This window comes from Ursus arctos, unplaced genomic scaffold, assembly GCF_023065955.2.
Source record: "Ursus arctos isolate Adak ecotype North America unplaced genomic scaffold, UrsArc2.0 scaffold_26, whole genome shotgun sequence".
Lineage (NCBI taxonomy): Eukaryota > Metazoa > Chordata > Mammalia > Carnivora > Ursidae > Ursus > Ursus arctos.
This window is the reverse complement of record NW_026622941.1, coordinates 32820093-32848029: the sequence shown is the minus strand read 5'-3', so window position 1 is coordinate 32848029 and position 27937 is coordinate 32820093. Positions and strand designations below refer to the sequence as shown.

The 27937-nt window shown below is 37.4% G+C and overlaps 1 protein-coding gene across 1 annotated transcript in view; it reads right to left on the bottom strand.

Annotated features, from left to right (window-relative positions):
- Positions 1-27393, bottom strand: part of PDZRN4 (PDZ domain containing ring finger 4) — a 339737-nt gene extending 312344 nt beyond the window's left edge. The window contains exons 1-3 of the mRNA XM_026502091.4: positions 26625-27393; positions 24137-24223; positions 21964-22071 (exon numbers count right to left, since the gene is read on the bottom strand). Of these exons, the coding sequence (XP_026357876.3) occupies positions 21964-22071; positions 24137-24223; positions 26625-27275 (846 nt within the window). The 5' untranslated portion in view covers positions 27276-27393. The remainder of the gene's footprint in view (positions 1-21963; positions 22072-24136; positions 24224-26624) is intronic.
- Between the last annotated feature and the right edge of the window lie 544 nt (positions 27394-27937).

Here is a 27937-nt window from a genome sequence, read left to right as displayed (position 1 = left end):
TAATGTCTATATAATAACAGTATTTTAGTCTGGGCAAAACAAATGTTTAAAAATCTATATGTGAGTTTATGTTCCCATAACAACTGTATAATCTAGTTGTAGCCCACAAAGATATTGGAACATGTACTAATATACAACAAGACTGAATTAACACCAGATTGGGCTTCTCTCACCATTAGGCTGACTGGCACAGTGCCCAGTTAAAGGTTTATTCTAGTCTAGAGTACAGTAATATGCAAGAAAATAGAAAAAATGCAAATCAAGCTTCCTTTAAATTAGACTTAAGACATATCTACCTATTTTAGGAGTCAGATAGAAAGGAACCTGATAAAAAGAGAGACCCCGAGGCAAAAAAGGATCTAGAGCTGAAGGAACAATTAATGTCATCGTTATGGGTTTCTGATCTTGTTATAAACCATATCCCTGAATCTATGTTTTTATTTTGATTTTGGCTGAAATAGAGGCTTTTACTCTGCCTAAATTGATCTTCAGACGGCTCATCGAATTCAACTGCATCTTCCCACATCCAGGCTGCGTGTCTGCTGCCTGAACCACCCAATTACCCAATCGGCAGAAAGTATCTACAGGTGGCCTTCTTCCTGCATCTCTCTTAATTTTGTTAGGGTTACAGTTTCAGGATAATAGTTTTCTGATTAAGATTATATCTTCCTGTTTAAGTGATTAGCACTTCTCATGCTAATTGTATTACATTAGCTCCTCTGAGAAAAGGTTCTGCAACAATGTAGGCAAGGCTAGAGAAAACAAAACTATCCAAAAAGCTTTTGACTAAAAAAAAAAAAAAAAAGAAAGAAAGAAAGAAATAGAAATAGGCTACAACAAGGGAGATAAGCACCCTCCCTTATATTCTACAGGTTTTCTCCTAAAACAACAGAATCTGAAATAATCTTCTGAGAATAATCCCACTACCTGTTGGCTTCTGAGAATTACATCCTAACCTGGAATCCAGTAATCTTTCTACACTCTATGAACCCCCCCCACCCGGGACAATAGGAATACTGACAATTCTTACAATAAGTGACTATTTGTAAAGTACCCTAGTATGATAACTCTGGCAGCTGGGACTACTGACAATGACATAACATCTCCAATTATATGTATTTGCTGAGGGAATAAAATACTGGATTTTTTTTCAATTTATGAATTATTTGTATTTGTTGACATCCCTATACAATGAATAGACATAAATTGTCTATAAAACTAATGATGTTTTAGAGATTATATTTGAATAATACTTGATACAGAAAGAAGAGTTATAAATAATCAGAAATAGATTTTAACATCTTGGAATGAAAGTGAGTTAACTATTTTCAGACTTTAGTTTCTTTTGAAAAAAGCACTAGAAGTCTTAGAAATCATTTGAGCAGTGCTGGGATCTTAAATCTTCAGCAAAATCCATATGTACCAATCAATACTAGGAACTACACAAAGAACAAGGTAAGCCAGAGCCTACATTTTGAGCACTGTGTAAGTTCACCTTTATACTTGGCTTTCAGAATTTCGAAGAATACTCCCACAAAAGAAAAAGGAATTTTATTTTTTAAAAGATTTTATTTATTTATTTGACAGAGAGAGAGAGAGAGAAGGAGAGCAGAAGCAGGGGGGAGCGGGAGAGAGAGAAGCAGGCTCCCCGCTGAGGAGGGAGCCCCATGCTGGCTCCATCCCAGGACCCTGGGAAGGCAGACACTTAACTGACTGAGCCACCCAGGCTCCCCAAAAAATGAATTTTAAATGACATTTTTACACAATAGCTTTCCTGTCAACAATTGTACAAATAATTTAAGACATTTCCTACATTTTTATATTTTAAAAATGTCCACCAGTTGCTGAAAATGAGCAATAAATATGAAATACAATGCTTTCATTGCATTTTTAAGAATGCTGTAAGATTTTAAGTATATTTGAACACTTCCCCTCTGAAAGATACCAATAATGTGAAGCAATCAATACTCATATTGTTTCCTAAATACTTCCAATAGAGAACTTGCCAGTAATATTGTGCTTGTCGATAAAGAAGGTGATGTGTAATTTTAAGATGTCTTCATCTGTGTCTAAATGACCCTTTAGAAGCCTAACAAAGTAAATGTTGATTTTTATTTTTTAGCACATTTCCACTCCAAATAAACCACTCCTCACAGTTCATGAACTCCAGCCACTCATTTCCCAGGAGCTCTTTCCAAAATAAGGATAAGAAAGGATCCTTATATCAAAGTGCTGACACATTACTCTCAGACTCGGCAGAGAGGAAATGCACAGACACACACTTACATGCATGCACAAAATACACATACTCACAGAAATTCACAAGATTTATGCACTTCCTTAGCTTCTCATAACTTAACCTGCACACTCCTAACAACTCCTAGAACATGAAAAAATGAAGGTGAAGAATTCATTATCTTGTACATATAAACCTTTTGGAAAAATCTTCCACCCTGCAACAATAATCTTAAAAACAAAACAAAACAAAAAAAAACCCACACAAAAAACTCCACAAAGAACAAGAAAAAATATTTGTAAAAATTAACATCTTCACTTTCTTTCCTATATGGCTTTTTCACCAGAGAATAAACAATAAGCATATTACTGTCAAATTCTTTTCAAGGTGGTAAAAAGACTACAGAGCATGTTTCCTACAGATCTGAGGTTCAGAATTTTATTATTAAAACAAAATATCTGAGAGCACCTGGGTGGCGCAGTCATTGGGTATCTGCCTTCAGCTCAGGTCATGATCCCAGAGTCCCAGGATCGAGACCCACATTGGGCTCCCTGCTCAGCAGAGAGCCTGCTTCTCCCTCTGACCCTCACCCCACTTGTGCCCTCTCTCTCTCAAATAAATAAATAAAATCTTTTAAAAAGTTCATATACCCTTTTTGGTTTTTTTATATTACATAGCCATCCACATGTCAAGAATTAATCTGCATATGGTAAAGATGATAAGCAAGGACATTAAGTTGTGATATTCCTAAGAGATCAAGTTTCATCAACTGCTCCTGGTTAAGTAAGTGACAAAAATTCAAAGCTAAATCCCTAAAAGGACACAAATATTACTGACATGTATAGTATAAATCTCTTAGAAAAAAAATGTGGTCAAGACTACATAAATTGGGATGGAGATTTCTTTACTGAAAAAGGTGTATATGGAAAATATCATGAATATTAAAATTTTGGTAATCATACCCTCAAAGCAGAAAATTCTCTTCTTCAAGTTATTCCTGGAATGGGATTTAAAAATTTCCCTTGAACCAATAGTCAAGTCTCTATCATAAAGCTTACACTTAAAGACCTCTATTTTAGCAGGCTAGACATTTTCAGGACATTATGAATCCTAGGATTCACAAGTTACACCCTAAAAATAAAGGAGAAAGTAGATACCAGGTTAATGTGTGTCAGGCTGAAAACAGAAAAAGGACAGGAAATTCATAGCTAAGGATCCAACTACCTGTAACATGATCCACTAAGCATTTCAGGATCTTTTTTTTTTTTTAATTCAATTTAATTAACGTATGGTGTATTATTAGTTTCAGAGGTAGAGTTTAGTGATTCATCAGTTGCATGTAACACCCAATGCTCATTCCATCAAGTGCCTTCCTTAATGCCTGTCACCCAGTTACCCCATCCCTCCACCCCCCCCCACCCCTCCAGCAGTCCTATTTGTTTCCCAGAGTTAAGAGTCTCTTATGGTTTGTCTCCCTCTTTGTTTTCATCCTATTTTATTTTTCCTTCCCTTCACCTATTTTCATCTGCTTTGTTTCTTAAATTCCACATGAGTGAAATCATATGGTATTTGTCTTTCTCTGACTTATTTCCCTTAGCATAATACCTTCTAGTTCCATCCATGTTGTTGCAAATGGCAAGATTTCATTCTTTTTTGATGGCTGAGTAATACTCTATTGTGTGTATGTGTGTATGTATACATATATATGCATATGTATGTATATATACATACCACAGCTTTATCCATTCATCTGTCAATGGACATCTGGGCTCTTTCCATATTTTGGCTATTGTGGATATTGCTGCTATAAACATTGGGGTGCATGTACCCCTTCGCATTTTGGGATCTTTTAACGGTGAAAGCTATTATAAACTCTAAATGCTACAAGAAAAGACATAATGATCACTGTATTTCCTTCATTCTTTTGTTAGGCAGTAAACTTGATTAATACTATAATTAATTTGAACTTACTTGTGGGTTTAAAGAGTTGTTAAAATCCTTAACTACACAGGCCTCCACTATATGTTAGTTCACAGTTACTATTCCTCCAAATAAACTGACCCATATTTTCTCACGGGACAGAATAAAGTTGATTATGATGAAATTGAACCTTATCAAGTTTAAGTTGTTGTTATTCACTGACATCCTTTAACTGCAGTAATATATTTATTATATATAACTCTCAGCAGAATGTTCAGCACACAGTAGAGACTCCATAAATATTAGAGCTATTATTAGCCTTTATAATCACTGTTGTCCTCATTATTATGATGAATATAAACAGCCATTTGGTACATGATTTCTATATGTGTTAAAATATATTCTATGAATTCTCTCTGTATTGGACACATATGTATTAGTTACAGTCAGATAATTTGTTTGGTAGCTCATGATTCCACATTATAAAATATTTAATTATGTGAAATATTGCTGGAGCATTCAGCATTTCTTTTTACTTTTATATGAAAATCATTTTTCAATTGTTTCCTTGCATAAAATTTTCAGCCAACCAATTCTTTTGACTCTAAGATTCTATTTTATCACGTGTATGCCTGGAAATGTACTTTTATCTTAGGGCTGCCTTAGTATGCCTCAATGACCTAATTCTGAATCAGTAGGATCTGACATTACTAGAGCTCTAATTTGGATCCAAAGAAAAATTATTTCTCTCTAAGAGCAGATAAAGCATTATAAAGTTCTGGGTTATAAAAAGAAATTTCTAAGTGAAAGTTCAGGTAAGAAGAAAAACAGACTTTTTTTTTTGATCATTCTTATCTGTTGGAAAGAATTATACCCCTGAAAAAATAACACCCACACATTCAGTAAGGTCAAAGTCTTTGTAACACAGTGTATCCAGGCCATGAATATTTATTTAGGGATCATATTAATCTCTATGACACTATAACAAAGAACTGTGAAGGGATATACACAGGTTAAGACTGGCCTTATAAAAAGAGTAACATTAAAAATTGAGCATGCCAATATGATCAAGGGTGATAATGTCAAAAGAAACACAAAATCACTTTTTCCTCGAGAGAAAACTGGGTAAGACAGGAAGAGTATAATTGCTTTGTGAAAGCTATATGTTTAAAGGAAACTTAGGAAAGCTATTTACATTCATTTAGTACATATTTATTGCACACTTCATCTACGTCAAGCATAGGGTTTTAACATGATGCTAAATTTGCTTTATCCTTACAGTCTTGTATGTATCAATTCATTCACCAAACAACTGAGTACCCACTCCGTGTCAGTCAGTGTGCTGGGTGTTGAAGGTACAGAGAAAGGTAGGATTTTTGCATTCACTGTGGGGTGAACAGAAAAGGATACTGAAATGGGCAGTAAACAGATAAACTTGTTTAACTTCATTAGACATCAAGGAATTGTGCACACCACTTCACTAGACAACTTAAAATAAAAAAGATACAAACTAGCAAGTCTTTGCAAGTATGTGGAGTAATTGGAACCATGACACTGTTGGTAAGCATGCAAATTGCTACAACCATTTTAACAAATCTGTTTGGCAGTAATTACTAAAGTTGAGCACGTACATATCCTGATTCTGCAGTGTACTCCTGGTGTGTGTGGATATCAGAAATGCATGCATACATTCACCAAAAGATACATGCAAGAATGTGCAGACTATTACTGTAATAACCCAGAATTAGCAGTTCCACCGGTAGTGAAAGTGACAACCAAATTGTGGTATAGTCATATAGTGAAATGTTACACAGCTATGAGACTGAACAAACTATAGTTAAATGCAACAATATCAGTGAATTATACCAACATAATGTTAAATAAAAGAAGTCATACTCTAAAGAACTCCTATGGCATGATTATATATATACAAAATTCAAATATAAGCAATCTTGGAGGAAAGTAATGATGGAACAGGGGAATATTGGAGACCCCTGGGGTGCTTATAATGATCTGTTTCTTGATCTGGATGCTGGCTACATGGATGGCTTCACTCTGATCATTCATTACACTAGACACTTATTATCGGTAACTCTCCTATAAAAATTTACTTAAAAATAAGCACTGAGCCCCACTATTGAATTAAGATGAACATGCTGTAAGAAAGTGAAGACAATGGGAAACAGTCAGAAGAAGTATGATGAATAAAGTAACTAGGCTGTCACTACCTTCTGGCAGTTTTCTATTTTATTTGCTATAGTCCCTCATTACCTGTTATACAGACAACTGCAATGATCACCCACTAGTCTCCTCGTCCCCAGTACCTTCACTTTTCAATTTATTTATACATTCCAGTGAAATCTTTTTATTAATTTTTTAATCATTGCTTTATCCATGTCATTCCCTTGTTCAGATATGACCACTAACTCCTCACTGCCTACACTCTAAAAACTAAACACCGTAGCCAAACATATGATGCCTTCCATTAATATGATCAAAATCTGACTTCAACTTAATATACATTATCTACCTTGAATCATCCATTTAACTCTTAACAATATGTAGTATCAGGAGACAGTTGAGGGCACAGACCCAAGAACTCTTATTCTGTGTCACTGGCAAATTACTATATAGCCCTGTGCCTCAGTTTTCTAATCAGTAAAACGGGGATACTACTAGTAGCTCTAATACCAACTTCAGAGACTTTTGTGGGGATGAGATGAGTTAATACCTGTAAGAGTGTGTGATTTTACTGATATGTACTGGCTATTATTTTTCATTATATTAATCAGCAAAAATGGCTGCCAAGCAAGACACAGTCAGTACTGCCTTGTCACTTGGTTCAAAACATTCTTCCTAAATATGGAAGGCCCTTGTTCCATCTTATTTGTTATTTTAGTGAGAACGCTTAAGTTCTACTCTCAAAAAATTTCAATTATCAAACATTATGTTATCAACTATAGTTACCATGTTTTAGATTATATCCTCATACCTTAATCATCTTATAGATGAAGGTTTATATCCTTTCATGAACCTCTCCCAATTTCCACCAAGCCAAATCAATATACAAATATCAGTTGCATTTCTATACACAGTGAACTATCACAATGTAGATGTATATGTATGGTTCATGTCTGCAAAAAAACAGAATCTACCGGGAATATAACAGCATGTATTCTATGAAAGCACAACCTTTTAAAACTTGCCTCAGAAAGTTCCAAGCATAAGTTTAGTGAGTTGTTCCTTAAGCTTCCACAGAATGCCTCACAGCTGGGGCTACTGTTAATTATTCCAAGCAGCTCTCACCATGAAAACTTCAAAGAGTCTCCCCAGCCACTCTCCAGTGCTCTAGGAAGCTTCTATCTTTTCACCAAACCATTTACAAGGCTTAGAAACATTGGAAACATCTTTCATCTTTCAGTTCCTCTGTGGTTAATCATGTTTTTGTTCAATTCCATGTTCACTCTAGTGCCATTTTCTGCAAATCTGCTTTGCAGGCAGGCATGTGAATACAGTCAGCTTTACTGGGTTCTTCAAGTTCAATAATGAAAAATATGTGTTAGGGTGAAGGCAGACACACATCTTCAGATTCAATTCAAGCACTTATATATATCGAATTTGAAACCCTGTGTTGTAGACTTGGGTTCTTTCTTATTTACAGGATAGAAGAAAGAGTCTAGAGAAATACAATTGTTTCAGTCCGTTATCACCAGTTCTTAAGAGATTTTGAAACTTAAGAAGCAGTTAAGTCTTTCAACTTCTGATTGACCTTGCGAAAGATAAATACTCAGAGAAGGAATAGGCTGTAACAGGGATAGCCTTTGGGGACGGCCCTCCTGGCACCTAGAAAACCCTTGCATCTAGACTATAATGCCTGAAATTTTGAGCTTACGGTCTATCCATTTGTTCATTCCATGATTCAAAGAAAATTAACAGAATGACTGTAGCTTGCCAGGCACAATGCTGACAGCAGGAAGGGTGCTGGCAGTATTAAGTTCAAAAAAATCCAAAACCACTTTTTTAAGAAACCCATACATTTGTGAGAGGAGAAGAACACAAGAGAATAAATACATAGCAGAACATATGAAAAATGTTATGAAAGTGAGAGGTATAGAAATGTACTGGCCACAGAGATAAATTTACAGATGGACGGACTGTGAAGGGCTTTAGGAAGTGGAGGATTTCTGAGGATATCAGAATTTGCCAGCTATAGAAGAGATGTGGGGGAGGGGTGAGAACACCAGGTTAAAGGAAAAGAAGGAATAAGAAAGGGGGGGGAGTTTCATGTGACTAAGCGAAAACAAAAACAAAAACAAAAACAAAACCTAAAAGAAAAGGTTTTGAAGGTCCATTTTTGCCTAACAAATTTGGATTTTATCCTATTACCAACGGAAGGCTAATGAAGGACCTTAAACAAGGGAGCAAAATAATGACAGTCCTGACAGTAGCAGGAAAGCTGAGCTGCAAATGGTAGAGACTGGGTGAAGGGCAAGTTCTCTCAAGAAGCTATTGTGCTCAAGATGAAAACGACAAATGCTTGAGAATCCTTAAGGCATTACCTCCAGGTAAAGTTCAGATACCCCGCCCTGAGTGTGGAAACCCTTTATCATTCAAATATCTGTTGGTAAAAGCCAATTTAAAGACATTCTTTCCAAAAGGCAAATGCTGCAAAGGAATAAGACCATGAGAGAGAAGGTGCAGATGACCAGGATGATTGAGGGTGAAGGAGGGCAAAAGACAGTGACATATCGCCCACTTCAAAATTTTACTTAAAATCTCATTTTAAAATAAATCTCAATAATGTTACAGGGAAGTTCTGGTTCAGGATGGCAATGCAGAAAGATCCTAAACTCACCGCCTCCCATAGATAGACACACTGAAACTACAGATATATATGGAATAATTTCCTCTGAAAAAAACTAAAACTGGCAGTGATCCCATTACATTGGGTAAAGGAGAGGAAAAGGGTACGGAAGCAGATAGGAACTGCTGAAAAACAATCTCACCGTAATCCCTACCTCTCATCCCAGTGCACTGACCTAGAATCAGGAGGGAACTCAAAACCCAAAGCTTCTCCCTGAGGAGGGGTTTGTGCCCTACACCAGATACCCCAATGTTTAAGACTGGCACCTGAGAGACAAAGCCCCCAAACACCTGGCTTTGAAGACCAATGGGGCTTGCGCCCATGAGACCTGCAAAGCTACGGAAAACTGAGAAATGAATCTGAAAGCGGTCACGCACAGACTCACACACTCCAGGACCCTGTGCAGAAGCACCCTTGGGAAAGTGCCCAGGCTTCATGTGAAAGAGACTTCTTTGTTAATTTTAATGTGTTGGTCTGAGGGGTGGGGGTGGGCTGGGATACTTCCTGGGTTAAAGGCTGATGGGTCCCATCTTCCTGCTCCCCCTCTGCCTCACTAAAGCCAGCAGGCACCACATTTTTCCCCATCTGGGGGAGGGAGGGACATTTTTAAGCTCTAACAGGGAGGTATCATCTTCCACCCTGGTCCTCTACCTTGCTGAAGCTGGCAGGCACCATATTTCTCTCTCTTTTCTTATTTCTTTTTTTTCCTTCTTTATTCTCTCTTTCTTTTTTCTTCTTTCAGAGGATGCCAGCTTTGTACTCTCCCTCTGCCACATTCCTGAAGAAAAGCTTCCATATACACCTGGTGCCCTGGTTTTTATGTCTCGTGACTTGGTTTCTGTGGCTGCCACCTCCTGAGTGCCTGGCTCTGGAGGCCAGAGCTGCTTACATTCATGGGCTCCTTGGGACTTTAACAATTGGAGGGGCAGTTCTTGGCAGATTACCACTCCCACTCCCAGGGCACTGCACAAACAGCTGACTGAAACATACCCACAGTCTTTCTGAAAAAGACTTTCTTGTCCTGGAGCTTTGGTCTTAGGAACAGGCTTAGATTTGGCATACATCTAGAGGTTACAGAGGTGCTCTCAGAGACTGTAGGCCAGGGGATGCCATAATTTCACTCTCCATTTGCCTCACGATACTCATCAGTATGTCCCAGAAAGTAATTTACACACTCATCCGGAGCCCTGATTTTTGCAACTGCCAGCAGAGAACACCTCTAGAGCTCCTGTTCCAGTGGCCAGCAAGATTTACACTTGTGGTACCACAGGAATATATATATTTACATCCTTAAAAAGCTGCTGCCTGTGGGCTTGTCTTCCAATCAGCCGAATCCAGGTGTTGAGATCCTTCCCTTTGGGACACTGATGGGTCTTGGCACACACTCAACTACTGAGAGCTATTAAAAATAAAACAGTCTACTTAAACAATCACAAAGATTCAAGAGACAACCAAGAGCTAGGGCAAGGTTGAACAGTAAGTTTCATCTCCAACACAAAGACGACTCTTCAAGACAGGGAGAAGTAGTTGTTTCAACTAACACATATAAACCAACATACAGAAGCAAGGAAAATGAAACAGAGAAATATGTTCCAAATAAGGAATAAGATAAAATCTCGGGAGGGGAGGGGAACTTTAATGAAACAGAGATAATTAGATAATTTACCTAATAAAGAGTTCAAAGTAATGGTCATAAAGATGTTCACCAAACTTGGGAAAAGAATCAATGAACACAAGGAAAACTTAAACAAAGAGAAAGACAATGTAAAAAAAAAAAAAAAAAAAAAAAAAAAAACAAACAGAAGTCACACAATAGAAGAATACATTAACTGAACTGAAAAATTATCAGAGGTGTTCCATAGTAGACTAGATGAAAAAGAAGAAAGGATCAGTGAAGATGCCGTGGAACTCATCCAATCAGAGCAGCAAAAAGAAAAAAGATAGGGAAAAAAAAAAGTGAAGATAGCTTTCCAGGCTTATAGGACAGTATCAAGTGGACCAACATTCATATTATAGGGGTCCCAGAAGGAGAAGAGAGAGAGAAAGGGGCAGAAAATTTATTTGAAGAAATAATGGCTGGAAACATCCCTAACCCAGAGAAAGAAAGAGACTTCCAGACCCAGGAAGTCCAGAGAGACCAAAAGAGACCTACACCAAGACATATTATAACCACAGTGTCAAAAGTTAAAGTTAGGGGTGCCTGGGTGGCTCAGTCGTTGTCTGCCTTTGGCTCAGGGCTTGATCCCGGAGTCCTGGGATCGAGCCCCACATCCCACATCGGACTCCCTGCTGGGAGCCTGCTTCTTCCTCTCCCACCCCCTCTGCTTGTGTTCCCTCTCTTACTGGCTGTCTCTCTCTCTGTCACATAAATAAATAAAATAAATAAAATCTTTAAAAAAAAAAGTTAAAGAGAGAATCTTGGGACAGTTGTGTGGCTCAGTCACTTAAGTGTCTGACTCTCAATCCCAGCTCAGGTCTTGATCTCAGGGTTGTGAGTTCAAACCCCGTGTTGGGTTCCACACTGGGCATGAAGCCGATTTAAAAAAAAAAAAAAAAAGATAAAGAGGGAATCTTAAAAGCAGTGGGAAAAAATCTGTTACGTATAAAGGAAAGCCCCATAAAATGAGCAGAGTTTTCAACAAAAACATTGCAGGCCAGAGGGCAGTGGAACAATATATTTAAAGTGCTAAGAGAAAAAAACCTTCCAAACAAGAGTACTCTACCCAGCAAAATTACTCTTCAGAATTGAAGGAAAAATGAGTTTTCCAGGTAAGCAAAAACTAAAAGAGTTTTTAGGGGGGATTAAAATGTAAAGCTTTATAATCCATTTAAACTTAAGCTATTATCAACTTGAAATAGACTGTTACAAACATACGTTGTTACATATAAGCTTCATGGTAACAACAAAGCAAAAGCCTATAGAAGATACACAAAAGATAGTAAGCATACCACTAAAGAAAGTCATCAAACCACAGAAGAAAAAGCAAGAAAGGAACAGAGGAACTACAAAAACAGCCAGAAAACAATGAACAAAATGGCAATAAATATATACCTATATGTAATTACTTTAAATGTAAATAAATTCTCCAATCAAAAGACAAAGAGTGGTCGAATGGCTTACAACAAACAAACAAACAAAAAACAAAACAGAACAAAACAAAAAAGACCTATCTATATGCTGCCTATAAGAGAGTCACTTCAGATGTAAGGACGTACACAGACTGAAAGTGAAGGAATAGAAAAGATATTCCTTGCGAATGGAAACCAAACCAAACCCAAACTAAAAAGCTGATGTAGCTATACTCAGACAAAATGGACTCTAAAACAAAGACTGAGATAAGAAAGGTTTACATAATGAGAGACTATGGACTATGAGAAACAAACTGAGGGCTACAGAGGGGAGGGGGGTGGGGGAATGGGATAGACCGGTGATGGGTAGTAAGGAGGGCACATATTGCATGGTGCACTGGGTGTTATACACAACTAATGAATCATCGAGCCTTACATCGAAAACCGGGGATGTACTGTATGGTGACTAACATAATAAAAAATCATTATTAATAAAAAAATTTAAAAAATAAAAAAAAAAAAAGAAAGGTTTACATAATGATAAAGGGGTTAATCCAAACAGACCATATAACATGTATAAATATTTATGCACCCAACAAAAGAGCATCTAAATATTAAGTATGTAAAGCAAATAGTAACAGACCTAAAAAGAGAAATAGATAGCCATACAATAATAATGGGGGACTGTAATACCCCACTAACAACAATGGATACAACATTCAGACAGCAAATCAATAAGAAAACGTTGGCCTAAAATGACATATTAGATAAGACAGACTTACTAGATACATATAGAATATTCCATCCAAAAGCAACAGGATACAAATTCTTCTCAAATGCACATGAAACATTCTCCAGCATAGATCATATATTAGGTCACAAAATAAGTCTTAAAAAAAATTAATAAGATTGAATTCATCAAGCATCATTCTAACCAAAATTGTATGAAACTAGAAATCAATTATAAGAAAAAAGCTGGAAAATTCAAAAATATGTAGAGATTAAGTAGGTTGCTACTGAACAACCAATGGGTCAATGGAGAAATCAAAAAATACATTGAGATAAATGAAAAAGCAAATACAACATAACAAAACTTATGAAATACAGCAAAAGCAGTTCTAAGAGGGAAGTTCATAGGATAAATGCCTACTTCAAGAAACAAGGAAAATCTCAAATAACATCTTAACTTTACATCTCAAAGAACTAGAAAAAGAGGAACAAACAAATCCTGAAGTTAGTAGAAGGAAGGAAATAACAAAGATCAGAGCAGAAATAGATGAAATAGAAACCAAAAAGACAATAGAAAAGATCAATGAAATCAAGAGCTGATTTTTTGAAAGGATAAACAAAACTGACAAACCTTTAGCTAGACTCACAACGAAAAAAAAAGAGGGACAACTTAAATAAAATCAGAAATGAAAGAGGAGACATTACAAAAGACACAAAAGATATACAAAAGATTATGAGACTACTATAAACAATTATATGCAAATTGGCAAATTGGATAACCTAAAAGAAATGAATAAATTCCTAAAAACAGACAAGCTTCCAAGACTGCATCATGAAGAAAAGGAATAACTGAACAAGCCTAATTACTAGTAAGGAGACTGAATCAGTAATCAAAAGCCTGCCAACAAACAAAAGCCCAGGACCACACAGTTTCACTGGTGAATTCTACCAAACATTCAGATAAGAATACCAATCCTTCTCAAACTCTTCCAAAAACAGAAGACCAGGAAGCACTTTCAAACTCATTTCACACAGCCAGCATTACACTGATACCAAAAACCAAACAAGAACATCATCAACAACAGCGACAACAAAACCAAAAAAAACCAAAACAAACAAAAAACAAAAAAAAAATTATTTCTGATGAAAATAGATGCAAAAAATCCTCAACAAAATATTAGCAAACTGAATACAACAATACGTTAAAAGAATCACACACCATGATAAAATGGGGTTTATTCTAGGAATGCAAAGATAGTTCAATATCCACAAATCAAACAATGTGATATATATTTATAAAATGGAAGTTAAATATCTGATTATCTCAATAGGTGCAGAAAAAGCATTTGATAAAATTCAATATCCATTGATGATAAAAACCCAACAAAGTGGATACAGAGAAAACATACCTCAACAAATAAAGGTCATATATGACAACCCACAGCTTATATCACACTCAGTGGTGAAGGCTGAAAACTTCTCCTCTAAGCTAAGGAACAAGACAGAATCCCCATTTTCATCACTTTTATTCAACTTTTATTTTAGCATTGGAAGTCCTAGCAGAGCAACTAGGCAAGAAAAAGAATTAAAGTCATCCAAATTAGAAAGAAAGAAATACAACTGTCACTATTTGCAGATGGCATATTACATATAGAAAACCCTTAAGACTCCACCAAAAAACTGTTAGAATTAATGAATGAATGCAATAAAGTTGCAAGATACTAAATCAATACAGAGAAATCTGTTGTGTTTCTATATACTAATAACAAACTGTCAGAAAAAGAAATCAACCAAACAATCCCACTTACAATTGCATCAAAAAGAATAAAATACTTAGGAATAAACTTAACCAAGGAAGCAGAAGACCCAAGCACTGAAAACTATAAAACATTAATTAAAAAATTAAAGATACAAATAAATGGAAAGATATTCTGTGTCCATGAATTGGAAGAATATTGCTAAAATGTCCACACTACACAAAGCAGTCTACAGATTCAATACCATCTTTATCAAAAATTCCAATGGCATTTTTCACAGAAATAACAAAAATCACTCCTAAAATTTGTATGGAATGGTAAAAGACCCTGAACAGCCAAAGCAATCTTGAGAAGAGGAACAAAGCTGGAGGCATCACACTCCCTGATTTCAAACTATATTACAAAGCTATAGTAATCAAAACAGAATGGTACTGACATAAAAACAGACAAATAGATCAATGGAATGGAATAGAGAGCCTAAAAATAAACCCATGCATACATGGTCAATTAAGAGAAAAGATCCAAGAATACCTAATGGGGATAAAAATTCTCTTCAATAAATGGTGCTGGGAAATCTGGACAGCCATATGCAAAAGAATGAAATTGGACCATTCTTTTTATACCATACATAAAAATTACCTGAGAGTAGATTAAAAGCTTGAACATTAGACCTGAAACCATAATACTCCTAGAAGAAAACACAGGTGGTAATTTCCATGACTTTTCTCTTGACAATAGTTTTTTGGATTTGATAGCAAAAGCAATGGCAACAAAAGCAAAAATAAAAAAGTGGAATTACAGCAAACCAACAAGCTTCTGCACAGCAGAGGAAACCATCAACAAAATGAAAAGGCAACCTATGGAATGGGAGAAAATATTGGCAAATCATATCTGTAAGGGGTTAATATCCAAAATATATAAAGAACTCATAAAACTCAATAACAATGAAAAATAAACAATTGGATTAAAAATGGGCAGGAGATAGGAACAGGCCTTTTGGATTTTTCAAAAAAGACATACAAATAACTAACAGGTACATGAAAAGATGCTCAAAATCACGAATCACCAGGGAAATGCAATGTCAAACTACAATGAGATCACATCTCACACCTGTTAGAATGGCTGTTATCAAAAAGATAAGAGATCACATGCTGTTGAGATTGTGGAGAAAGGGGAACCCTTGTGCACTGCTGATGGGAATATAAATTGGTGCTATAGCTACTATGGAAAACCATATGGAGGATCCTCAAAAAATTAAAAATAGAACTACTATATGATCCAGCAATTCCATTTCTGGGTATTTATCTGAAGAAAATGAAAATACTAACTCAAAACATACATGCACCCCCATCTTCACTGCAGCATTATCTACAATAGCCAAGATATAAAAACAACCTAAGTCTCATCAATGGATGAATGGATAAAGAAATTGTAATACTCATGTATATGATACATACACACACACAGTGGATTATTACTCAGCCACAAAAAAAAATATGAAATCTTGCCATGTGCAACAACATGGATGGACCCTGACGGCATTGTGCTAAGTGAAATGAGTGAGACAGAGCAAGACAAATACTGTATAATTCTCAAAAACAAAGAAAACAAGCTCATAGCTACAGAGAACAGATTGGTGGTGGCCAGAGATTGGGGCAAATGGTTGAAAGGAGTCAAAAGGTATAAACTTCTAGTTATAAAATAAATAAGTCATAGGGATGTAATGAACTGCATGGTAACTACAGTTAATAATACTGTATTGCATATCTGAAAGCTGCTAAGAGACCAGATCTCAAAAGTTCTCATCATAAGAGAAAAAAAATTCTGTAGCCATGTATGATGATGATGCCAGTGACATTTATCATGGTGGTCATTTTGCAATATACACAAATATTGAATCATTATGTTGTACACCTGAAACTAATACAACATTGTATGTATGTGTTTTACCTTAACAAAAAAATAATGTTATGGGTGCTCCGATGAGGTTTTCTGTAGTACAGAATGATGAGGAGAATGGGAACCACCGCCAGACCTTCTGACAGGGACCCCACATGCACAGTGGTCCTGTTTCCTTACTCAGAAGCTGAGCACTCAAAAAAAAAAAAAAAAAAATCCCTCAAACTCAACCTCATACCTTATAGATTTAAAATAGATAAAATAATGTTTAACACAATAAAGCTTGATGGTATAAAGACATTTCCAGCCTCTTCCTTGTAAATTAAAATAAAACAATACTTATTAATAACGGAAATTTAGTAGAATGGCAAAATGCTATGATCATCAATACAGAAGATGGGAGGGACTAGCTATTTTTACCCTGATAGTTACAGGAAAGAAACTGAGAAAAAGAAAGTTTGAAAAATCTTTCCGAGATAACCTAGTATCAATTCAAGGCCAAGACCCCAGTTCAAAGCCCACGCTCCTTCCTGAAACTACAATGCTGACTTACACTCAGATTCTATTACTTTACTAATCCGACGTCATGATTTCCTAAAATGAATTTACTCCTGGGAGAACAGGAAAACTAGGACAAACCCACAATGTCATTCCACTAAGATATGCTGGTGATGTCCATTTAAGTTCGTAACCACTGAAGAAACAGCTTCCCATGAAGGCCTGCTTTGCCGTGTATAGGCAGAAAATGGGGCCTGTACACCACAAGCTACTTGGGGGCAGAGAATGGCTCTTATTGCTATTTATTTCCATAATACAGAGATGCTGCCTGGCACATATAGGCAATTAATAAATATTTGTTGAATGATTAAGTCATAAGTGCATAGTTACAAAGTCATCCCCACAGCCCTTCTTGCATCCAAGTGTCCTTATGAATATGTGAAAACATAGGAGTTCAAACTTCCTACATTTACTCATCCAAATGCTTGTATCTATAGAAATGGGAATGACTAGAAGTTGGGGAGAGTGACCTAGATTCTCCAAGAAAGGAAAACAGCCCTGACCCCACTGTCTCTGTGTTCTGGAGAGTAAACTACTTGCATAAGCTGAGAGACACATCAGGCTCATACTATTTTGTTCTGAGAACCTGCCTTGTGTTAGGCACTTTGCATGCACAGTAAACACGAATGGCATAGAAACTGAGGTACAAGTGGCTTGCTCAAGGTCACACACGTTTAAGAGGCAGGACAGGAATTCTAACCAGATTTCCTAGATTCCAGGATTCATGCTCTCCCACTGCAGCACCATACTTTTCAAGATATGTTAAAAGATACAATTACATAATGAAAACTATATCAAAATAAAACTGCAGTCAATTTAAGTAGCATTTAATCATGATTACAAATACTTTACTTGCACTTACATATTGCTTTACAATTACCGTTCTTCATTGCACTAACATGATTGCTTTCAGTTCTTTCCTAACTCTTTCAGACAATCAATCAATGTTATTTGGACAGTTAAAAAACACTTCAAAAATGTGGGATAATATGTTATTGAAAAGTTCAGTGACATCTTCAAATTAAACAGCAATTTATCAAAGCCCTAATTGCCCACCAGATTTACAAGTGACCTACAAAACCTGTGAATGCCTCCTAAGCATACATAAATTAGCACGGCCGCTTTATGAGGTAGTAAGTCCCACTGTGCCATCAAGCACACGCAGGGGTAGCACATCGTAGACTCAATTCAACAGCATTCCTAAATGTTTAGCTCTGATCTGCATTTACATTTCCTGTGTTAACACCTATAAATGAACTGTGCAGAGACTTCGGCAAATAAACATGATAACCATCAAAGATTTTTACTCTAGCAGCACAGTGCTGGAAAATGCAAAAGATTTTACATTACAGAACTAAAAGATCATGTAGCTGGCAGGTGGGAATGGTCAAGTCCTGTTGAGTCATGGCTAGTACTACACTCAGCACTTTGCAGAAAGCGTGACACTGACATTGTTCAATGTGGGAACTGTTTCTAAAGTAAATGAATATGCCTTGTGTGCTGCATGCTATTATGAATTTCGAGCTACATAAATAGAAGAGACTTTCATATAGACTCTACAGAAAATTCTGCTTTCTGCTCCAAACTGTTCTTCCCATAGACTTCACAGACCTCCACCCCTACTCCCTGGCCTCCAGAAGCTAGAAGGGTGGACTTTCCTGTCACCCAGCACTGGCTAGGCGCTGGGGGGTGGGGGAAGGGTGGGGAGAAGAAAATGGGAACAAAGAGCCGTCAATGACTCTCCACCCTTCTATTCACTTTCCCACTCTGGGGTTCAGGTTGTACCGCCTGCTATCAGCATCACAGGAATAGTAACAGAGGACTAACTGCTGACAACAGCAGTGAACTATGATTCTCAACTCCCACATACCCCACAGGCACCCTAACATTATGATAATCACAGTAATGCTGCCACCCTCTTACGGAATTGTGCCCAAGCCTCTGATGGTATCGAGACTCTTCTGTGGTTCCTTTGAGTCTGGAAAGGGTGTAAAACAGATGCAAAAGATGCTTTTATTTGGACGTATACTCTGGTGAATTCCTGGTCTATGTGAACTTTTGCCATGTTTCAAAATGCCTTTAACAATGTCTCCTGCCTTTCTAGTCTCCAGTGATACTCTGACACCTAATACCATAACTCCAATAACACAACGGATTTCTTTTCTGAATATACACCAAAAGTATTTTAACTAATATGGATGTGTAAACATCTAGAAACTACTAAACATAATTTTGCTCAAGCAGACTGACTCCAAAAATGAATTTTCTTTGTATTATGTGAAAACTAGGACATGGATTTATGACTATGATTTTTTCTTTTATGACTTTTGAATTTGACCAGCATCAGTGGAATGCAGACTATTTTAAAAATAATACTTTTAGAGCTGTTGGCTTTTGTTAAACTTTGGTAAATAAATCTAATTTTTTATTAGAATTCGTAAAATCTCTTTAATTATCAACAGAACCAGACCTTTAACATATCCACCTTCTCCTCCAAATGAATGACTTAAGAAAATTTTTGTATTTTATAAGAACGACTCATAAACCTGTTGTAATGTGTGCTTTAAGCAATTAACTAGACAAAATATTTTTAGCATATCTTGACTATAAGTGAAAAAAAAAAAAAGAATTGTCTGACAGTTTCTCTTGTTTATTCCAGTCACATATCACAGAATTCAAAGCATTTACTAATGTGTCAGACTGTGGCAATTAGCTCACATGGATAGTTTAATAATATATGAACTACTGTGTACTGTATACTGCTAACAAATTTATTTGCTGCACCAGTTATAAACCAGCATAGCCATTTCAAGTTCAAAAATTAAAAAAAAAAAACATCGCATCAAATTAGTTCAATAAACAAATCACTGAGCACACACACATATATAACTATTCACTTTAAAAGCTGATGGCATCACTGAACAACTGAATATGAGAGATTTCTAATAATATTCCTTTTAAAATATCTCATGCTATTTAACAGACAACATTCCAAAAATATGCATACCTAACTCATTTTCAATTGCAATGTGTTCACATGAATCCCTTAGAGAAGTATAACAAAAATATGCCTATTACAAGGTACCCTAGCATAAAAGATATACTGATAAATTTCTATCATTGAGACAAATTTCAAGCTCATCGTTAACTGATAATATATGCATGTCAAGGTGAAATAATAATACTGCAGCTAGTTATAAATTATAATTTAGTTTTACATGGTTGATCTTTGCTCCCTATACAATTTAAATAAGGTTATTTTGACATATATTGGCAATAGTATTAGCTAGATGTCTAGATGCATTCAATTTATCAACCACAGCTTTTATCAAATTATCTCTTCACATTAAAAAAAATGCATTTTTAAGAAAAGTGCTATATCACAATATAAAAAACAAATTCTTCCTCCTTTTTGATGCAACATTAATGACACATACATAACGTTGTAACCTAGCTAGAATAAATTGTTTTTAAAACTCCATTATGTATTTCTGTGTGTGTATATGTGTGTGCTAACTGAATATATCTATTCAGTTCCATTTGCCTTTCTAAGAGGATCAAATGTAGGCATTCATTTTCCATTTAACTGGAAAGATCAAAATGTTTGAGAGATAAGGCAGATAGTAGGGAGGATAATTTTTGTTGTTTAAATTACGTTGCCATTTAAATCATATCGCCCAAACACAAGTAGAAATAGAAAATTTTTAACTACACAAACTGCAGCATGTAAATATTTCCACTGGGCAAACTGTCAAGACAAACTGGATAGCATCAGTGAAAGTAGGTCTGTACTTTCTTGGCTATACAACTGGAAGGAGAAAATCTTCATACAAGAAACCTCTTCAGATAAAACCCAGTTTTTCAGCCAAACAGCATCTCCTCGCCCTTCCCCAAAGTCCCTAGTCAGCTAATTTCTAAATGTTATGAGTTTTTTTCGAAACAAAAACGCTATTGGCTCTTCTGCATTCTTTACTCTTATCCAAGGTCAAATTATCCAAAATTCAACTTTTTTTAATGCACAGATGAATGAATATCTAAAACTTTACTCAAAGTTTAATAGGAAAAAAAAATCTCCAACCCGATATTTTATATAGATATTCAGAAAGACAGCACTAGTGATTATATAATTTAGAATAAACAAAATACTTCCAAAATAGTAGAGTCCAATAAACCTTCCAAAATCCTATTACGCCTTTACTAATACATTGGAAATAATTACACTGATAAAAGTAATCTAATCATTTTTAGTAACACCAGATAATACTATCTCAACCAGTTAAAATTTCAAAAGCACTTTGGTGGTAAATGGCAGTGACCTAAAATTCCATTATCACAGCCCAGATTTCACTAACTTATCTATATTTACTTTGTCAACCCCCAATATAACAATATAGCTACAACGCACAATAGAGAAAATGAAGAGTTCCCACCAGGTTTTCACAACAGGAAAAAAAAATCTGCTTCTATTTTTTTCCCCATGGAAAAACACATGAACAAGATAACCATATTAAACTAAGAAATGGTAAAAGGTACTGTATAAATAATTTCAAACTCTCTATAAAACATACTAATCACAAGTTCAAAGACAGTAACATTTCCTCATCAAGAATGTTCTTTAGCAGAGATTTATCATCTTTTGAAATATAATATAAAATTAATTCCTTAATAATCACACAACTATCTTCATAGTTTACAGGGATAGCAGTTCATTAAAACAGAGATACTCATTAACACATTTGGAAACTTCAGGTGATTTATTCTTTATCTTAAGATCTAATAATTGATATAGATTAGATACATACTCTAGATAGATACATTCTCTAGTTAATACTCTAATAAGTACCACACCAAGGTAAAACAATAAGTTTGGAAATTTCAAATGCCCAAATATTTCTTCCATGGCTCATATTGGTGTTCTATTATTGTCTTACCTCAATGATTTTGTCATGAATTTCCAGGCCATCTGCTCTGTCAGCAGGTCCATTTTCCAAAATTTTTGAAACATAAATTCCTTCTGCTGATGTTTCTTCCTTATTATTCTATAAAAAATATAACCTTAGCATTAAGAAAGATGTAAACAAAATTTTAGTTGGTTAATGGACAATTTAGTAAATGTAACATTGTCAATCCTCCCTAAACATGTAACTCCCTCTCTGAGCTGGGGATTTGGCACTGAATTTTAAATTACTTAATACCAAATAGTCATTAATCAAGATGGCAGCTTTAATGAATGAGTCCAACATCTCTGACAAGATTATCCATTTACTTCACGTTTTTGAGTATACATAAAAAGCTATGAGGAAAGGGTATGTACAAGGTGATATTGACTGGCTTCGAAGTATTATTTATAAAACCTCTTACTTCTCAAGAGATGTAGCAGTTCAAAAAGGTTACAAGAAAACAAAAGGCATATCCAGCCTCACTTATATATTTGGTTTGAGATGTGGCCACAGTTTTGAAAATATAATTGAGCCAGTGATGTGACAGATTTGGAAATATAGCTCTGACTGTATTCACAGGGGAGAGTAGGAGCTTGCTCAAGCGTAAAATCCCAAAAGATCAACTCTAACTGCAAGAGAACTCTTTTAAGGCTAATTGTTACACATTTCCAGGTGCAATGAGCCTAATGATTAGTTAAACCTCAACCATATAACAGATATAATATAAATAGGACACTTCAGCCAGTCACAGGAAAACAATTATGTTGCAAAACTTATCTAGGTAAAATGCCCAACATACTATAATAATAATTTTACATGTCATTTTACTTCACGGCGGTTTAAATAAAGTTATTTCTCCTTAATTAGCCTTCCTTAACGTGAATCTGAAGAGCCTCTTAAAAATGTCCAGTGTCATCTAAATGTCAACCACGTAAGTGGCATTTTATAAAAATATTCCTTAGGGGAAGAAAAAACAAAAAGATATGATGAAAAGACGTTTATCTTTTCATAATATATGGGGACTGTTCTAGAAACAGAAGCACAGCAGTCATTAGTTGCTAGGTTTTTGAAATACTAAACAGTAAGGGGGAAATACGTCATTGCCATCCTGACCTAAACATAGCATATGGCCAACAACTCTAAGACAGTTTCCTTGGACAACATGTGCAATGCAGGATGCAAGAATTTCATGGCAGCTTATAAAAAAAATTAAAGAACATGCTTTTTTTTTTTCTTAAACTTTACCACCTTTTCCTAGTTATGGTGAAAATTAAGTTGATGTAGTATTCGAAGGATATAAAAGAACTTTTCGACTACAGTATCTGGTTTAAGTTTATAACTCATGCATCTTGAAAACAATTGGCATCAATATAGACAATATTATTCATTCACTTAAAAAAAAGATTTGAGGGGCGCCTGGGTGGCACGGCGGTTAAGCGTCTGCCTTCGGCTCAGGGCGTGGTCCTGGCGTTCTGGGATCGAGCCCCACATCAGGCTCCTCCGCTATGAGCCTGCTTCTTCCTCTCCCACTCCCCCTGCTTGTGTTCCCTCTCTCGCTGGCTGTCTCTATCTCTGTCAAATAAATAAAAATAAAATCTTTAAAAGAAAAAAAAAGGATTTGAAAATATTGAACCAACAATATTTCAAATCAACTATCTTCCTTTAACATGGCATTTCTTATATAACTGTGAAAACAATGATCCCTTATTTCAACTTATTTTAACTGTTTATTTCATCGATCAACATGCATTATAAAATGCCTGGTCTGTGTTAGCCTCTGAAAACTGACAAGCTGACTTAATAAGTAGAAGGTATAATCAGGCAATCCAGTTACCTAATATTATCAAGTAGAAATTGCCTATATACATTATTGTGAAGTTTACCAATGGGGCTACCCAATGTAAATAAACTATGAAACATACTCTCTTTTTTTCTAAAGTAGCAGAGAGGAACAAGTTTGTTAGTTGCTGGGTTTTTTGTTTTGTTTTCTCAAAAAAATGTGGGTATGTACTGGAATATTTGCATTAAGGAATCTGATATTTGATCATAAGCATGATTTTAAAGATTAAACCACTTGTTTAGCTTATTCAAAATCTAGAAATGAAAGCTGTCTTCTATTATTTTATAATCAAAGAGTGAGTTATGCATGAACAAGGTAGGTTACCTGATTTGGTCGACCTCCTATAATGTTGAATCCCAACGTTTCATTTTCTCTTTCTAACACGATGGTGAATGGTTTATGTTCTCCATCCTAGAAGAAAAGGGATAAAATAACTAGGTAAGAATGAAGAGAAGAGAACAGAAGAGAACAGAAGAGAAAAAATAGATGCTACCACAAACCTTTAAAAAAAAAACCGTCAATAAATTAACATTTGAAAAGAAGAAAACCTTAAAATTAAGGATGGTTGAATTTGGGAGAAGGTTAATTTCTTCCTAAATTTAGTTTGAATATACGAATTTAAAAAAAAGTGCTTGTGAGAAAAAATAATTTTCAAAAATGTCTAAAGGGTTTTATGTTTTCACACATCAATCTATCTTTTATTCTAAAAGAGTATCTAATTCTGGCTTCATTGTAATTTAAAACAGATTTCTGGTAACTCTACAGGTATCTTTATTTTTTTTTATAGTAGAGTAAAATAAAGAATCTCAGAATTATTTTATATAAAAATTTCACTTTGGAAAATCTTGAAGGATTGAAGTAATAGTGAGCTATTGAGAAAATTCTTTCAACAGTAATATTTGGATTGTTATTGTAATGCAGGATCTAGGTTACAGTAATCCTAATTTTCAATGGTATTCTAATTTGTTTTTGCATAATTCCCACAGAATTTTAAAAAGAAAGGATTTGTGTTAAGTAAAATAGTCTGTATTTCTTCTTCTGGCAGCCAGATAATAGTAAAACAAATGGGAATTATATCTACAATCTGTTTATTAATAAAGAACAATTTAAATACAAAATGAAATAGCACCAGACTAGGTAAGGTTTATTCATGGTTATGGGTATTATTAACTGTCCTAGGAAATTACATTTGGCAATTCATGGTAAAACTCTATAAGCACCATCACCACTGCTATCACCATCACCACCTCTTCCCAGGAGCTTTTCCCAAGCAGTGCCCGCAGCAGCCCCTACTGGTAGTGGAAAAACACTTCTGAGGAGCAGAGAGAAACCTTCTGACAGTCTGCAAACCATGGGCAGTTTTTCCTCACTTCTCAGAATCATAGCTTGACTTGTTGCATGGACTTCTCTGTCACATAATTCCAGACGCTGTTACTTTCCATCAACAATGGCTTCCCTACAACCTTGAAACAAGACCTGGTAATACAGAGCACATTTCTGAGCTTCTCTCTGAGTCTTCCCATTTTGTAAATTTACCTGGCTCTAAATAGGATACAGGAAGAATCAGGGATAGCATCCAGTCTTCAATAAGCATTGTGCTTCCCTTTATCAAAGTAGAAACATTTTAGTCCCTCACACTTCAGTTGTTTTTGTTTTTGTTTGTTGGGGGGTTTTGTTGTTGTTGTTGTTTTGTTTTGTTTTTAGATTCAAGGACAGAAGCTTCTAAACTCAATGCCTGGGTTGGAGGCAGTGCAAAGCAGTCCCAAACGGGAATCATCGTGTGTTGCTCCTCCCCAGGACGCTGAAGAATGAAAACAGCTCCTTGAATGGAGTGCAAGTTCTGCTAAATCCCTGCTCACCATGGCAGCAACCAACAATGTCAAACACTTTGCAGAAGTCCTCCAGAAGAGAAGTAACAGCTTTATAAACAAGCCTCTTCACACGGGGTGCTGCAAAGAGGCTTGTTTACTCAGTCTGAAAGCGGGCAGTCCACCAGCACATTTCGGGGCCAACAGCTTCGACAAAGAAGGGAAACAGCCGCTGCCCAGGGCTGTCTGACCGCAGATGGATGTGGCTGCTCTCAGATTTGGTTCCCCAAACCACCCCCCCCAACACACACACAGACACACACACACACTCCACCAATGATGAAATCTCAAGGCAGCGAAGGACTCTTTAGGGAAGGTCAGGGTAATGAAAACTCTGCAGGTCTAAGAAATCCCATCTGTTAATCTCTCAACTCAAGGTTTTCCTGGTTTCTCACATCCCTGATAGCCCCTGCACTGAGTAGAAGGTGGCCGACATGGGTAGTTTGGCAGGAAAACTAAGTCATTCAGAGCTAAAGGTGTGTGACTGACAAGGCCACAGGGATGCTGGGGCAGCAGCAGAGGGGAGGCAGGGTCGGGGAAGTCCTCACTTCCTGGCTTTCCTTTTCTGATTGGCTTTAGGCACAGGCCAAAGGTACAAAAAAATGGCAGAGAGGGTAGGGCAGGAGAGTGAAAGATGGGGAACAAGGGTCGGGGTGTGAAAGTGAGTTTTCCTAATTCTTCTTTCCCCATCGAAAAGCTGGAATTGAATTTGTTTAATTCGTTCCAATCCTAATATAAGTGGAAGGGGGACAATCCTTCTCAAATGCAATACTGATCCATCCAAAAGGTACTAATAGTGTATGCAGTATGGTCAGGGCGGGCGGATGCTTCCCACCTCACGGTAAGGAAGGATGTCACCTCTAAAGGAATCTCAGAGTACCAGAAAAAAGCGGTCCTCTTTCCACCCCAAACAGTCCCCAGGTGCCCGATCCCTCTGCGCTTACCGGGCCGTGGCCGCCGCCCAGGTCTCTGGCGAAGTTGCGGACGTGAGCCATGTACTGGGCGAACTTCTCCTGGTACCTGCGGGCCGTGAGCTGCACCTCGCCCTGCAGCGCCCAGAGCTGCGCTAGCAGCGCCTTCTCGCGCGGACTCCAGTAGAGGACTAGCGGCCCGGGCCCCCGCCCGCTCCCGCCGCGGACGCCCGGCGGCCCCCCGCGCGCGCCCCCGCCCTGGCGGGGCCCCGGCGCCGTTCCGCAGCCCCCCCGCGCGAACACGTCCACGCCGCCGCGGCCGCCCGGCCCCGAGACGCCGTCCCGCCGCCGGCGGCGGGCAGGGCGGAAGGCGCAGCGCTCGACGTGCGCCGCCAGCTCGTGCAGCCGGACCGAGCGGCCGCAGCCGCGGGCGCGGTAGTCGCACTGGATGCGCAGCTTCTGGATGAGGCTGCGCAGAGGCGGCACCCGGTACAGCTTGCCCGGCGCCAGGGGCTGGCACTGCAACGGGCACCGGCGCCGCCGAGCCACCCAGGGCAGCAGGCAGCTGGCGCAGAAGACGTGTCCGCACGGCGTGCACAGGGGCTCCTCCAGCACCTGGCAGCACAGCTTGCACTTGAAATCCGGGTCCACCGCTTCGGCGAAGCGCTCCAGGGCAAAGCCCATAGTCGGCAGGGGGAGAAGGGGGAGCAAATCCGAGTCCACTTTCTCCGAAGCCCCGTCTCCCCGGGCTACCCCTGAGACGGTTTCCCTCACACACACGGCAGTGGCCGTGGCTTTCGGAGGGGAAGAGAAAGATGGGGGCTTGGGATCCCAGAGTTTGTTTGGCTTGAAGTTTTCAGGCTCTGGATGGGTCCCCTGACTCCGCCGTATTGACGCTAATAGACGCCACCTCAGTGACACCCCCCACACACACACACCCTTGGCCTCATTCGCGGCTCTGCAATTTATTTTCTTTCAAATTTTGTCCGCGGAGAGCCGAGGCCAGCTTACAATGTCCCAGTCTTCAGGCAGAGCTGATAATGGGCACAGCGCAGATGTTGAGAAACAACTTTTAATTCCACCAGAATGTAAGCTCAAGGAGAGCAAGATTTTTGTCCGTCGGTTTTCCGGTGAATTCTCATCCTCCCGCATCCAGTGGATCTTCAGTAAATGTGTTTGAAATACATGCAATTCTGTTCTCTCAAATCAGCTAACTACAAAATCACCAGCTAAGTGGCTGCGACCTTAGAAAATCCCTGTGAGGTATCTACAGAGCCAGGCTTCTCAAATCGCGATCCAGAAATCAGGTGAGTGTAGGGAGGCGGGATGAAGACTGACAGGGAAGA